Source organism: Oreochromis aureus, linkage group 8 (genome assembly GCF_013358895.1).
Source record: "Oreochromis aureus strain Israel breed Guangdong linkage group 8, ZZ_aureus, whole genome shotgun sequence".
Lineage (NCBI taxonomy): Eukaryota > Metazoa > Chordata > Actinopteri > Cichliformes > Cichlidae > Oreochromis > Oreochromis aureus.
In genome coordinates, this window is record NC_052949.1 from 18064544 (window position 1) to 18079820 (window position 15277).

A 15277-nucleotide genomic window follows, 5' to 3' on the forward strand; every position below is an offset into this window, starting at 1 on the left:
CATGAGGCGTTTGAGATTCCAACTGGGAATCTGAAACTTCTAACTTCCAACTTCAAATTGAACACGTCAAATTAAACTTTTAATATGTACTGCGACTGATTTATACTTATGACTCGTTAAATAGCCATAAGCAGATCATTGTCCAGGCTCTATTCCTGGATATACTGCAGCTGGTTTTTAGTTTAAAAAATAACTATTGCTAGTGATGTAAAAAACAAAGCATCAAAAAACAAGGAATATTTCCAGTGATCCAAAAACACGTATTTGTAGTATTGAATCTCTCTACCTTGCCAGAGAAAATCAAATCCTGTTTTTCCTTGCTAATACGACTTCACTATTAAAAGCCCTCAACTCTCATTTCCGAGGTAACTGGAACGCCTCAACAGTTCGCTGATCGATCCACCAAGCCTAGTCCCAAGAGACTGAAGCAGCTGAAGAAGAACAAGCGGTGAGCATCGTCTCTGTTCCCCTGAATATGTGCTGATTTAGAGAAAGCTGCGGAATTATAAACAAGAATCCTCCAAATATTAAACATCCTGTTAATGATGTGGAGCACTTTTCCTCCTCTTTTCTTGCAGTGACTGGGATGGAGTTTTGCCTTCTGCTGTTAATGATATGGACCTTTACGGGAAGCACATCAGCAGAGCCTGACCAATACAGCAGAGCCGTGGTGAGTACAAAATATTCACGACACACAAAAAATCCTCTATGAGTTGTAAACGTTTATCGGCAGCTGTGTGGATTCCTTTGGTGTATCTGAAAGTGGGGGGGAAAGCGTAGGGTATGTGTTACTACTTTTGTATATGATCCTACATATCATATACATATAATTTTAATCTGACATTTAATGTGTATTTTATCGGAAATTGTATTTCCACGTGTTTTTCATTTCAGATTAAAATTAAACTACCCACGGAAAGGGGGGGTGTTGGGGGGGTAGAAGTATTTAATATGAGACCCTTGAGGTTTATAAGGATATATATAACAAACGCTTTCTGAGAGATTAGTCCTTCATCAGAAAAACCACACGTTGTATAAATAGAATAGACATTACGTTACACACTTCACATGAAATGCGACGTGCAAGCACGATAAGCTTCCCACTTCCAGTTCCAGTTATAAGAAAGAAAAATGTTTTACTTCTTTGATTGAAAAAAGAGCCTAAATCCCGTATGACACTGCTGCAAATCTTACTGGGGTAAATTATATATATGTACATACATATATATATATATATATATATATATATATATATATATATATATATATATATATATATATATATATATATATATATATATATATATATATATATATATATATATATATATATATATATATATATATATATATATATATATATATATATATATACATATATATATATATATATATACATATATATATATATATATATTTGTGTGTGTGTGTGTGTGTGTGTGTGTAAGGGAGTTTGAAGGCAGAGATCAAAGAGGACAGTTGATGGAGTAAGCCACCACCTTTTTCCTGTCAAACTGCAGCTTGCAGGGTGGAGGACATGTAAGATTACCGCAGGTTTCAAAATCACGTTCAAGAAAGAGATTTCATTGTTTCAGTGTATGTGTGTAAAGTCTGTATTTTGTGTGCTTGTGTGTGTGTTGTGGTTCTACAGCATTTATGCTATCAATCAACTTGCTTAACATGGAGAGGATCATGAAATATTAATAAAAAAAAGGGCTGCGCTTGTTCAGATTGATCTGTTGTCATAAGTGGAGCAGCATACAGTATGTATCAAATACTCCTATGACATCAAAGTAGACACTTGCTAGATATGACTGACTAATGAGGCCAGAAAATGTAAATACATCCTCAATGTATTTACATTTTCTGGCCTCATTAGTAATCAAGTTTGGGAAATCAACCAATTTCTTCTTGTTTTGTGTCCAGGACTGGCTCGGTAGGTATGGGTACCTTCCTCGTCCTGACCCATATACAAGTCAGTTGCTGACGAAAGAAGGGATTGAAGAAGCTGTTCGTATCATGCAGAGATTCGGAGGGCTCCGGGAAACTGGGAAGCTTGGTAAGTTATTCTTAACTCACATCTGTTAGGAGAATTTATTACTGTATTTATACACAATTCTTTGTGCAAAGCTCTCGAGTTACCCCTCATTTCTTTACAATTTGCTTCTAAGGAGCTTCTAAGGTGTGTTTTATAACTTTTTTAATCAATTAATTTTTTAAGTGGTCTTGAGCAATAGTTCTCCAAACTTTCTAAGGATAGTTCAGTGTTTTTCTTGGCTTTTCACTCATGTTTGTTAAGCCACTTATCTACATCTGCAATGATTCATTGAGTATCTCGAATAACTTGATTATAAAATATCAGAAATGCAAATTTTTTGCTTCGATACTTTGTTTAATTCATGCTCAGTTGTTGCCATATAAGTGCTTTAAAGTGGAGCTTGAGTCTGTTCTTCCTCACTTGTGTGTAGACATAGAGGCCGAAGTGTAAGTGAGATAGATGGTGAATTCATGTGGATTACAAAACACCTGAATTTACCATGTCAATTTTTAATTGACATTAAAAACTTTCACTGGGAAAAAGCTGCCAGGAGTCCTTCATCCAACCACCTGTTCATAAAGAGGTTCATAAATGTTAAGGAAAGCAAACATTTTAGCTGCTCCCATGCATCAAGAAGAAAAAAGGCACCAAATCCAACAAATGAATCAGTCTGAACCCTTTTTATACACTTTATTACCTGCAGGTCGTTGCAAAAACACATTGTCGTTGACATTTACAGGCATTAGGTAGTTTTTTGCACCAAGGTTATTCCCAAAAAGCTATTAGCTGAAAGCTTGACATATCAAGAAATAACAACTGCAAATGACAAGAAAACTTCCCTAAAAAAAGAGTTTGGGCTATGTTGATGACATTGTATTTCCATATACATTACCAGTCAAAACTTTGGACATGCCTTCTCATTTAATGGCTTTTCTTTATTTTTACTACTTTCTACATTGTAGATACATACTGAAGACATCAAATATACAAAGCAAGATATGTGAAACTATGTAGCAAGGAAAAAATTGATAAAGTATGTCTCCTGTTTTAGATTCCAGAAAGTAGCCACACTTTGCTTTGTTGACAGCGCTGCAAACCCTTGGCCTTCCCTCAGTGAGCTTCATGATGTAGTCACCTGAAATGGTTTTCACTTCACAGGTGTGACTTGTCATTTGTGGAAATTCTTGCCTTCTTAATGGGGTTGGGGCGATCAGTTGTGTTGTGCAGAAGTCAGGTTGGTACACAGCTGACAGCCCTATTTTTACAGCTGTTAATTCATATTATGACAAGAACCAATCAGCTAAGTAAAGAGAAACGACAGTCTATCATTACTTTAAGAACTGAGGGTCAGTCAGTCTGGAAAATTTCTAAGACTCTGAACGTGTTCCCAGGGGCAAAAACCATCGAGCGCTACGATGAAACTGGCTCACAGCACCTCAGATTCGAGCCCAGATAAATGCCACACGGAGTTCCAGTAGCAGACACATCTCTACATCAACTGTTAGGAGGAGACTGTGTGAATCACGCCTTTATGGTCAAATAGCTGCTGAGAAACCCCGAGTAAGGAAAGCAACAAGATTTGTTCAGGCAAGAAACACAAGGTTTAGAGATTAGACCAGTAGAAAAAAACACACCTCCAGCTGTGTAAGGGCTATTTGACCAAGAAGGAGAGTGATGGAGTGCTGCGCCAGATGGCCTGTACTCCACAGTCACCTGACCTAAACTCAGTTGCGATTGTTTGGGATGAGATTGACCACAGACGGCAAAAGAGCCAACAAGTGCTCAGCATCTCTGGGAACTCCTTCAAGAGTGTTGGAAATCCATTTCAGCTGACAACCTCATGAAGCTCATCAAGAGAATAGCAAGAGTGTGCAAAGCAGTAATTAAATCAAAGGGTGGCTATGTTGAAAAATCTAAACTATAAAACATGTTTTTAATTATTTCACATTTTTTGGTTTACTACATAATTCCAAATGTGTTCATTCATAGTTTTGATGCCTTCAGTGAGAATATACAATGTAAATAGTCATCAATATAAAGAAAAACCATTAAACGAGAAGTTGTGTCCAAACATTTTACTGGTAGAGTATATTTGCACATTTCAGCAAATTTCTTCTTCTTTCACAGGAAAAATGCAATGTAATTAGTGATGGCTCAAGACTTTTGCACAACACTGTATATTTTATTTCAGACAGGGGTCACATGAGGCCATGCAGTTCTTGCAACATCTTCTTTAATTTTAACACATGATATTTAATCATCTTCTCTTCCAGACTCGGAAACGCTCAAACTAATGTCTAAACCGCGATGCTCTCTTCCTGATATTGTGGGAAGAGATGACATCCTGAGGAGGCGAAGGAGGAGGAAAAGATATGCACTGTCAGGCCTAAAGTGGGATAAGACAGATCTCACATGGAGGTTGGTTTCGTGTGATGATACATTGTGGTTTTATCATATGTGTATGAATCATGGGAATATTTGCCGCATGTTTTTTACCCCATAAGTCATGGCCAACAAGCTAGTCATGTTACATGAAATATAGGAACTAAGTCAGGATTATAGAGGCATTTTATTGAGGAAGCTATCTGATAGCGTGTAGTGCTAACAGAATGATGTAAGGGAGTGGATGTGGCTCAAGTGGTAGAGCAAGTCTTCCACCCAGGGTCAAAGTGCTCAGTTTGAGTATATATAAGTACAACTATATAGCACCTTTCTATTATATACTATAAAAAAGGAAACATTAAGAAAGTACAAGTGAGATCAAGAGCAAGTCTAAAAAGGTTTGTTTTTAATAAAGACTGAAATTGTAACAAAGTTTCAATATTTTAAATGTAAAGCTCAAACCCATATAGGTGTGTCTTCTACTGTTCGAGGGGAAAGGGGACTCTGCTGGGAGCCAGTGTAGCTGGACACCAGTACAGTAGTGGAGTAAACCGGAGATCTGTAAATCTAACAGGCTCATTTAGCAAACAGTTACACAAGAACATACAAGCTTTTTGGATCTCTTAGTCCCTGCTGTGGCTGACAGCCTGTTTGAGTTGATTGCTGAATTCACATTATATGTATTCAGTTTGTTTGTTGGTAATGAAATTAACCACTTGCAATATATCATGAGCCACTTGTATCAAATGTATAAAGCAAATGTTACGATAACATTTTGAAATGTACTTTATCATTCATTTCTTAACTTAACTTTTTATTAGATTGTACCCAAACAAAAGTAATCTTTGCATTTTCTTATTGGTCTTTTGCATTGGAGTGTGGATTAAAGATAGGATGTGGCTTTAAAGTCTGCTTTCTTTGCAAAAAGACTGATTGTATTGAAGTCTACTAAAGTCTGAAGAGTCACTACAGCGGATAGCTCTGCATGTTTTGATTTAGCAGATTTTTTCGTAGATTGACGCAGTCCCTAAAGGGATATGTTTCTCTGTGTGGGAAGTCAGCAGGGCTTTTTCGATTGTTAACGTAATCTGTAAACCACTACAACATGGAGGCACTTGTGTATGGAAGTGCACAGCAAAATGAGTTGCGATAGATAAGATAATGTGGAGCAGGGGGAAGAAATCAATTCAGCTAAGGTAACTTTTTACCGTGCAAGTTTTTACAAAGGAAGGGATCTGATTGCTGTCGGTACAAAGATAGACAACGTAATGGTGTTGACCAATGGAAAGAGTAGGCTGAAGTGAGAATGAAAGTAAGTGAAGTAAAGTTTATTTATACAGCACTTTTTATGACAATAACTTGTCACAAAGTGGTATTAAAAACATGGTCCAAGAAAGTCAAATAAAGAACATAAAATCCAGAAACATTACCCAAATGCCTGTATGAATAGATGTAAGTTCCGCTGCTTTTTAAAGGATGTCACATGGAATAACCAGAAGACCTCTAACCGTGGGCCTGAGAATCTGGTTTGGAGAATAGGGATGGAGTAGAAGCTGTGTAGATCCTTAACAATTGTGTGATATGAGGAAATTTTTGAGACAACAGAGGGTTAAAGAAGAAATTAACTAAATTCCCAAGAGTGGCAGTAATTAGACAGAATGCTGAGAGCAAGGCTATTAAATAATGGATGCTTGAGATAGATAGATGACCTCTGTGATACCATTATGGGTCCATGGTTCTTGTTGGTGAGGAAGTGCAACTCAGTACTACACTGGTGGCTATTTTGATGCCGCGAATGTCAATCAGGAAACAAGCCTGAAGATTCGGTTAATCATTTTAGCTCTGGTATTGCGGGCTGGTATGGATGTATGTCGTACTATAAATCAACGAAGAAATAGTACAGTTGTTTGTTCACTCACTCAAAACAACTCTCCGACTATAAATCATCTCCACAACACCTGCCATAAGATGGAATCAGTCTGCAATTAAATGTAGTCAGGCAATTAACTCTGATAAATTTTGAAAATCACATATCTTTTGCTTTTTACAGAGACAAAAATTCACATTTAATTATTACATTTGCACTTGACAGCCTCCCTGTACTCTAGAAATATAAAGTAAATACAACCAGCTGGCAGCCGGTTGAGTAGATCCGTAGCTTTCATGTGACTGATACACGACGATGCTACAACAGAGTAGTAGGGTCACATTAAGGAAAAATATCCATTGTTGACCATTTTGAGAATAAACTTAAATATTAAAGTCAAAAATAAATAACAAAGTCGAAATGTGCAGAGAAGTGATAAATGTGTGTTTCAAGACAAACTACCATGGCTGCTATACCTTCCACAAAATACCTTGTGTAGACAACTTACTGAAACAAACCAATCAGCTGTATTGTGAAATAACACACATCCTCTTTACTGCATGAGTGTGTAATCATGGATGTCCTTGCATCTGTCCATTACCAGCCATTTCATTTCGTACAAATCTGGCCAACTCTTGCACGTTTTTGTGTTTATCACTCTGACCAGATCCGGTTTTCTGTACCATCTTTTCAACGTCCCTATATTTATAACCACACTGTGTGAATGTGCTTAAAGAGAAATAATTTCCTTCCTTGTTACTCAAACCAATTCTGAAGAACAATTTCACTAACTCAGAGGGTGTAGCAACTGTAGCAGTTTGTCTCGAAACAACGGTGGTAATCTCCACAGTTTGACTTTTTTCTCGAAATACAATTTTGCCTTTTTTTTGGTTGCCAAAATAGAATTACGACTTTAATCTCAAAATTTTGACTTTATTCTCAAAATGATGATGTATTTTTTTTCTTAACGTGGTCCTAATAATCCTTCGTATGATACGTTTCTTTGTTACTCCAGAATATTTCCTGGTTGCGATGCCTAATGAGCTGATGCAAACAAGGGGGAAATGCAGTTGAGGAAAGAGGCCAATCATGAGCCCCTCTTTAACTTCATTGGCAAAAAGACTGGGTTTTTGAGGGCTGACTGATTTTTGCATGCAAAAGACACTGATAGCTGCAACAATGCCTAAGTGAAAACCCTCTGGAATATTGATTGGTGAGGAGAAAGCTAGCTGCTGTAGCTAGCTTTTTCAGATTACACCTGGGAGGGGCTGCGAAAAAAAAAAATGATTCAGAGAGTTTTTCTCATAACCACATTTGGCCTAGATACATTATGTGGCTTACCACATGATGCTATTTATTTTATTTATTTATTTTTTTTTGGGGGGGGGTGTACCCACATGCTGAAAAAAAGGAGAACCTGTTACCAATGGCAGGTTAAAAGTTGAAGTTCTTCTAAAGCTTTCCACTATGATAACTTGTGTTCTTGTGTTGTTGCACAAATATGAGAACCACAAGCCTATATTGCAGCCTATAAATGCAGTGTTGCTTGGTTTCTCAATCATACAGAAGAAGATAGAAGATCAGGGCCACCAGAAAAAAAAGAGCACGTCTTTTTTTCTTCTTTTCCAGAATTCTGAGGAAAGAAAAAAAAGATGTGCCCACTTTTTTTTTCCGGTGGCCCTAATCCTCTTCCGTACAATCTGATCCACCTATGACTTGAAATGTTGTATCTTAATAAGTCTACCTCAGCCATATTTGAGGACTTTGCAAACCAGGATGTGGCATCAAGGTGACACATTGGAATTTGATGTTTAAATATTTGTTTTGTTAAATTTGACCTGGAACTTGGAATGAAGGAGAAAAAAATTGAGAAAAAGGGAAGGCTCCACTTTTAGATAACATAAGCCTTCTGCAAGGCTGAATTTTAATAAAATTTTATTATGCTGTATGTATTAAAACATCACGTGTGATTAAAAAAAAGAGGAATGTGAAAAATACATAAGTCACAGCATTTAAGTTTTCTGTCTCCAGTATCCACAGCTACCCAAATCCCTCCACCTCCCCTGGCTTGGCTAACAATGTAGTGGAAGACCTCCTGACTCGTGCTTTCAAAGCCTGGAGTGACGTGGCCCCCTTGAATTTCCATCAGCTGAGGAGAGACAGCAATGGGGCCACAGCTAAAGGGGACATCAGAGTGTCTTTTGACAGCATGTTTCACGAGGATGGGTACCCTTTTGATGGGCAAGGTGGCACTCTGGCCCATGCCTTTTTCCCAGGAACACTTGACATATCTGGTGATACACACTTTGATGACGATGAGATCTGGAGCTACGCAGGTATATAAAAGAATATACAAAATTTAAAATTATATGAAGAACACAAAAAAACTCATCATTCACTAACCCAAAATGTCCACTATCTAATTTCTGGCGGTTTTTTGTTTTCTTGTGAAACTGTGACACTTTTCCTTCACACTTCCTCAGGTGATAGCAGAAGCACGGACTTGTTCACAGTTGCAGTGCACGAGTTTGGCCATGCACTGGGCCTTTCTCATTCCTCCTCTGATCCATCCATCATGAGGCCGTACTACCAGGGTCCCGTGGAAGACATTGCCCACTTTAAACTGGCCATGGATGACAGGCTCGCCATCCAGCAGCTTTACGGTCAGTCTGACTAGTCGTACACTCATCAAATCAGTATCTGGCACTTGATGATGTAAAAATAGTTCAGAGGTGGTGGAGTATTACACTCATATTGCCATATCATACCACTATTGTAGCAATAAATCTTTCTTCATATCCGTTTGCCCTTTCAAACTGATTGTGAATTTGTGAATTATATTACTTGATTTTTTTATGTAAGTTATGTCAACCATCCATTTAACATGACCACTAGAGGTCAGCAATGTAGCATCAAAAATGTATCACATATTCCATGATATTTCAACATAGTTTGTGATAACAATATTAATGATGATATTGAAAAAAAATAATAAATCATTTTATATTGATGCTAACATTCAGCAACCTACATTATGTAGGTTAATGAACATTGTCTTCAATCCCTGTTTTTTAATGAGCAACAGTCACTGATTACCTACTAGCAAGCGCAGCTAGCCAGTGCTCTAAGCAGCACACCATGAAAACTGTTTCCACTTACAGTTTACTTGCATATTTTGCAGAGTTCTCGCTCTCCCTTAAAGGCACGGCATGCCAATATCGGTCATGGGAGATGGCCGTCCCTCTCTGAGCCTTGTTCCTGTTAAAAAAGAGTTTTCCCTTCCCTTTTGTCGCCAAGTGATTTCTCATCGGCGGTCATCTGATTGTTGGGGTTTTCTCTCGATTGTTATAGCCTCCTTGCCTTACAGTAAAGCACCTTGAGATGAGTGCTTTATGATTTGGTGCTAAATAAATAAAATTGAAATGAACTAAATATGATATTTTTATATCACATAAAAAATTATACTGGGCTTATCACAGATGATATATGGGACAGCCCTAATGATCACTCTTGATTTGGGCAAGTGTACATGGAGGACATGTGGTCCTGCAAATATAAGCTGTCTCTGCTATTTATTTATAGTTTATATAATTGCACTTTACACGTAGGTTTTATAAAACTCTTACATAGTTGTTCTCAGATATTCATTACTGATATATTTCTGTTATAGCTTAATATGCTATAAAACGTAAAACGTCTACAAAAGATAAAAATAATACAGTAATACAATAACAGTGTTTTAATCTGGTTTTGTGTGCAATACTGCATTCATGCAGTGATGTGACTGTATATCTTCCTCATGTCTTAAAAAAGAAAAAGCCTTCCATCCTGTGTGACAAACACCTCTGCACGCTGAGAAGAATGTGGGTTGCTTGCTGAGTTTTTCTTATACTGCCGTCAGCTTTCGCTTCCTCTTCCACAGTGTCTTCTGTCACTCTTCTGTTGCAGGTGTGAAAGATGCTGACCGACCAGGTGGTGATGATCCCGACTTCCCACGCCTGCCCAGTCCACCTCCACCAAGGCCAACACAGCAGTGAGCTGAACCATGGGAGGGATTGGGGGGTGGGGTGATTATCTGGATTGCACCTTAATCCAGATAATCATCACATATCATTTGACTTTACAAACTATGAATATACTATTAATGCATTCAGACAAAGTCATGTAAAAAAAAGAAGAAGAATGACTAATTAGGGAAGGCTGTGGCCCCTATCAGTCAAAAGGCTGATAGTTTGATACCCTGCTGCTGCAGTTTGCATGTCAACGTTAAGGGAAAAATACTAAAACCTGACGGCTCCATTGGTGTCTGAGCGTGTGTTGACAAATGTTTGTACTTGTACTTAGGTATAGAAAGAAGTACTTGTATGAATGTGTGTGTTCCTGGATGAATAAGGCTTGGGGTAAAAATCACTGTGAATATAGTCAGTCGTAAGGTAGTAGTCTATTTAATTTAAGTGATAACTTAAAGACTCTCATTGTGGCATTCTTGGCCCCACTGCACCCTCTAGTGTATTTATCAAACAAATGCAGTAAAAGCAGAGTTTAACTTGATTTTGATTAAATTTTCTCTCCTAGTTCTGATCCATCATTCCAAGAGCGGTGTCAGGGAGGCTTTGATGCTATAGGAAACATTAGGGGAGAGGTCTTCTTCTTTAAAGGTATGAAAAAATGGACCTGTGCTGCACAGAATAAAAAATATACCTCAATTAATTTTCCACATTCGTCAAAAAAATATATTTTTATTTTATTTATCCGTGTTGTTTCTTTTGTGTCTTCTCTTCAAAAAGGTGCACAGTTCTGGAGAACCCAGCGAGACGGGTCTTTGGTGTCCTTAAATCCGGCTCAGATCAAAAACTTCTGGATCGGCCTTCCAGAAGGAACAAACAAGATCGATGCTGTGTATGAGAGGAAGAGCGACAGCCGCATCATCTTCTTCATCGGTGAGAAGCTAAATCTTGTGGTTATGTATGGCCTCAGGCGATCTAATTTTGGCTGTTCAGAGACGGGGCAGAAGTGGGTGACTTCTCACGTCTGTTCTATTTTAAACATGGTGGTTTTTTTGAGTGGGGGGTGAAATGTTAAATCATATATAAATATTTTCATATACGTCATTTAGGTCACGCTGCCACAATAGATGTGAAAACTAAACAATTGAGATGCAACTGGAGTGCAGATTGTAAGTTTTTATTTAAGAGGCAGAGCAAAAAAGGGTGTTAAAACAATGAGGATTTATTTTTAATATTTACAAATTAATATAATAATAAATACAATACTCAGCCAATATGGTCCAGTTTGTCCCGTCTTTATTTTCCAGGCCTTTAAAGCTGCTGTCTTCTGCTGTTTTTATTTGGTCTTTCCTGCCTTCTTTTTTGTCCTCGCTAAGTGAAATGCAGCTGAAGACAATCTCCTGAACAGATCTGCCCCAGACAAATATTTTCACTTCTTTACATTAAACCCCCCTGCTGTATCTTTTGGGTCATTGCCTATCTGTATTATCTGTACTTTCCAGCTGGTCTCCTGCTGATAAACCGAAGAATTCACCAGGATATCGTTTCGACTCACATTAAGTGATTTTCTATTAAAATATTCTATGTTTTGCTTTCGCCATGTCCAGGATCTCAGTACTGGGTCTTCAAGGACACAGTGGCTATGGCCGGTTACCCTCGGCCTCTCTCTGACTGGGGCATGAAGAAGAAGTCAGGTGAGAGAGTGAACAGGGTGGACGCTGCTTTCATCTGGGCTCATAACGGCAAAACATACCTGTTCAGCGGAGGGGAGTTTTGGAGGTTTAACGAAAACATTGAGAATGGACAGAGGACCATGCAACCAGAGCAAGGATATCCACGGGAAAACACCCTATGGGAAGGAATGCCTGCCCCTATCGATGGCATCATTAGCTGGGGAGAAGGTAAGATTTTGTTCAAATGCAGATATATGTGATGATCTTTTATTACAAACTTGAGATCAGAGTTGCGCAATTCATTTTCCCAAGGGGCCACATGAGAAACTGGGCACCAATAAGAGATAAAATGTTGAGCTGGTACAGCTTATTGATACAGTCCTCCAATTTCTCACGTGGCCCTTGATGAATGAATGAATGAATGAATTGTCCACCTTTGCTCTAGATAAATACACAACAATGATAGAGAAGTTATTTTGGGAGATAGCTTTTGTCAGCTGGCACACCCAAAACGCTCAAGGGAATGACGCACAGAAAGGAGTAGAAGAGCGCTGATTAAGATAAGAAGTTCTAAATAACATTTTACACTGAGATGCAACATGACTCAAGTAAATAAATGAATAAAGGACAGATTCCTGCACAAAAAATGCCATGTCATATCCCATTGCATTACTTCATGTGAAAAGTAGGAGTAACACATCAAAGCATATTTTATATGAGAACAACAATCCAAATATGACTAATTTAACATGTGGGTGATTTGTTGAAAATTAGTGGATGCCTCTGACATGACCTAGAAAGGGCTATTTTTAAATTTTTGTATTTATTTAGCACAGTAACTTTAGTAGTTTTAATAAAGCTATTGAAAACTTTGGCTTCAGGCTACGAGAGCTTTTGAAATTATAGGATTTAGAAGTACATTTTCTGTGCCCCATAACATCATTAAGTGCAGGAGCTAACCACATAACTACTTTGTAGTTACAAAAACTACAAAGTACTACAATGGTACTGCTTTCTTCCTCTCCCTTTTAATCAGCATCCAGTTTGTATGGGTTGGTTTGTTCATAATTTGATGAAACAAAATAACAGCTGCATTGCTTTTCGTGTTCATTTTTTTTTTTTAGGAAATACCTATTTCTTCAAGGATAATTCCTACTGGATGCTCACAAAAGGAGTCTTGAACCAAGATGATGTCACACCAAAATCCATTGCTGTAGACTGGCTTAGATGTCCAGCTCCTCCTTCAACTTCCACTCCAGCAAATCCTCGATTCCCGAAAAAATGCACCTGCAACTTCTTGGGATCACGTTCACCGCTGAGAAGCAGCTCTCTCCTCTTGATTTTTATTTTGCTGCTAATCAATGAGATTATAAGAAACATGAATTTGTAATTTTCTTGAGTCGATGTTTACTTCTTCCTTTATTCCACTGGAGGGTTATTAATAGGACGACTTTATGTCATCTGACTCACGGAAACCTAATACCTACACCGTAGTTTCAAATTGAGTCCCGGTGGCATGAAAAGCCTCTCTTAAACCCCCTGGGTTTCTATAAATACATTTTTTCATCTGAAACATATTGCTACATTTTTGTATTGAATTACACAGAGCCTGTAGAAGAAAGAAATGACATTTAACACCACGAGTCAGCACACAGGCTACTTTCATACATAACAAGGTCTTATGTAACCGCCTTGTGCTTGGATGATAAAAAGGTAAATCAAACATACTTAACAACAAAAGTCATTTTTATCTTTAAATATATCTATTTATAATTATATCTTGGTGCCTTTGCTTAAATATCAACATATAAAGTATACAAGCAGATCTGGATTTTGGTAAATTAAAGATTTTGTTTTTTTATATTTGTGTAGTTTTTACAAATGTATAGACAATGTTTTGGTTATTTTACATTGATGTTAATAGCTGTCATTGTAGAACTTTAAAATATTTTATGTTAAAATTTGATTACTTGAATATTCTTGTGGCTGGGCTGTGTTAAGCTGAGATGCTTAACTTTGCAGATGAAGCATACCAAATCTTTCAATGGTTTTCACAGCTTAAGTCAGATAGACTTACTGTAAAGCGACAATATACATTTTGTAAAATCTATGTGAAAAAAATCTTAAATGTAACCATTTATAAGTGATCAGCAAATATAAAAATGTCCTAATGTTGGATTTATTTACTTTTGGTTTTGGTTTGTAGCTTTGTCTTTTGCTTTTAACACATATTTCTTTGACGTCACTGCCCTTGCTGCAAGTGTGAAGGCATGTTACCTCTGTTGTCTTATCTGGTTCAGATTCAAGATGTATCATTTTTACTGATTAAATACTTGTCATTCTCCAGTGACAGTTCTGTTTGTAAATTCAGTTACAGATCAGTGATAGCTTTATCTACCTCTCCCTGTTTTTGGTGACCTATTTATCTCAAAAACATCAAATACCAGTGTTACAAAAGGAAGTGCAAAGTGATAAGGATGCCTGTCTTGTGGTCTGATGAACCATTGTCCTCAGTGTTTTACCTTCCTCTTTGCAATAAGCAAACAATGCATATGAGAAATTTCTCCTGAAAGTTATTTTTAAAAAATATGTCATAAAAATATGTTTCACTTAGTTAAAATCAAATTAACTGCAACCCTGACCTTTCATTGATAGTACAGCTAGTTAACCATTACACATGTGGTTCAAAAGACAGCCAAATCCTTTAAGGCGGTTTGAGTTTAAACAGGTCTGTTTGCTCTGCTTTGTTATTAATGGCATGGGTCATGTAAGGTTAAAGTCAGTGTGTACAAATAATTGGCAAGTTTACAGGTTTTAAACCATCTGGGAATAAAACCAGGAACTATTGTTCTAAAGTACATTGTTGAAGCACATTTTGTGAACTAGAATAGACAGCTCTCAAAAGCTCAGACAGCTTGGCCTAGTTAAGTGTAACAAATGCACCTATGAAGCACTCCAGCCAGCTATGTATCATTTCAAAATTTCCAGAAACTTTCAAGTCTTTATAAAAAGACAATTAAACCGCAGAATCAGTGACAAATAATTTAAAATGTCATTTAATAAGATCAGGAAAGTCACAGTTTTCTTCATGTTCAAGCAACACAGTACAGTATTAGGGACATAAGCAATGTGCATCACTGATAAATAATTTTGTTCATCTGAGAAAGTAACACACAAAGCCTTCATAACATGAACTTCATAAATGAAACAGCATGTTTTCTTTTTTCATTTTGTGGTTTTAGCCACCAGTGCATTTCAATTTCAATTTTATTTTATTTATATAGCGCCAAATCACAACAGAAGTCGCCTC

General features: G+C 37.3%; 1 protein-coding gene across 1 annotated transcript; it reads left to right on the forward strand.

The window, feature by feature from the left end:
• The first annotated feature begins 395 nt into the window (after positions 1–395).
• mmp25b (matrix metallopeptidase 25b) lies at positions 396–14317 on the forward strand. Its single transcript, XM_031741842.1, has 11 exons — positions 396–448; positions 579–670; positions 1927–2059; positions 4312–4456; positions 8319–8623; positions 8771–8950; positions 10236–10320; positions 10863–10945; positions 11075–11227; positions 11902–12195; positions 13092–14317. The coding sequence occupies exons 2-11, from the start codon at positions 587–589 to the stop codon at positions 13355–13357; spliced, it is 1728 nt and encodes a 575-aa protein (XP_031597702.1). The 5' UTR covers positions 396–448; positions 579–586; the 3' UTR covers positions 13358–14317.
• Positions 14318–15277: the final 960 nt, after the last annotated feature.